We start from the raw sequence: 711 nt of genomic DNA on the forward strand, positions 1-711 counted from the left end.
GCTGGATTTGGGGGGGGTGGGGACCCGCTTCGTGCTGGACCTCAGACGTGGGGGATCTGCTTTGGGTCAGGCCTGGACATTAGGATCTGCTTTGGGCTGGATTTAGGACGTTGGGACCTGCTACACGCTGGATCTTGGGCTCTGCTTTGGGTCAGGTCTGGACGTTGGGATTTGGGACACCGGGATCCACTCCACACCAAATTCAGGACTTTGGGATCTGCTCCACGTTAGATTTGGGGCTCTGCGTCCCGGCGTGTGTCAGACCCGGGTGGGGACAGGGGCCGTCCCCCGGGCCGAGCTGCCCCGACCGGGCAGCGCCCAGAGGCTCAGCGGCAGTCTGTCTGTCCGTCACAACTCAGCGTGGTACTGCTCCGCTTTGAAGACCTCGCTGGGCTGCATGAAGATGCCCTCCATCACCTTCCAGTAGTTATTCTGGCTGGAGGCGGCCATGCCGTGCACCTCCTTCTGCCCGTGGATGGGCCGCCCGTACTGCTCCCCCGTCACCGAGAGGAAGACGTCGGTGGAGGCGTGCTGGAAGCGCACCTCGCCGTCCCGCGCCCAGTAGGTCCCGCTGCACACCACCGTCCAGTCGTCCAGGTAGTCGCCCTCGCCGGCCTCCCCGAACGCGCTCACCTCCTGCGGGTGAAAAAGAGTCCGTTTGGGGGCCGGGATGAAAAAAAAAAGGGGGGTGGGGTGTCAGGGGTGTCGAGC

The 711-nt window shown here is 64.0% G+C and overlaps 2 protein-coding genes across 2 annotated transcripts in view; both read right to left on the reverse strand.

Annotated features, from left to right (window-relative positions):
• KIAA0100 (KIAA0100 ortholog) overlaps nucleotides 1-80 on the reverse strand; it is a 14,725-nt gene extending 14,645 nt beyond the window's left edge. Inside the window, exon 1 of the mRNA XM_009278304.1 lies at nucleotides 73-80. Within this exon, the coding sequence (XP_009276579.1) occupies nucleotides 73-80 (8 nt within the window). The remainder of the gene's footprint in view (nucleotides 1-72) is intronic.
• Nucleotides 1-711, reverse strand: part of SDF2 (stromal cell derived factor 2) — a 6,155-nt gene continuing 5,444 nt past the window's right edge. The window contains exon 2 of the mRNA XM_009278305.1: nucleotides 1-636. Coding sequence (XP_009276580.1) covers nucleotides 349-636 — 288 coding nt within the window. The 3' untranslated portion in view covers nucleotides 1-348. The remainder of the gene's footprint in view (nucleotides 637-711) is intronic.

Source organism: Aptenodytes forsteri, unplaced genomic scaffold (assembly GCF_000699145.1).
Source record: "Aptenodytes forsteri isolate BGI_AS27 unplaced genomic scaffold, ASM69914v1 Scaffold66, whole genome shotgun sequence".
Classification (NCBI taxonomy): Eukaryota; Metazoa; Chordata; class Aves; order Sphenisciformes; family Spheniscidae; genus Aptenodytes; species Aptenodytes forsteri.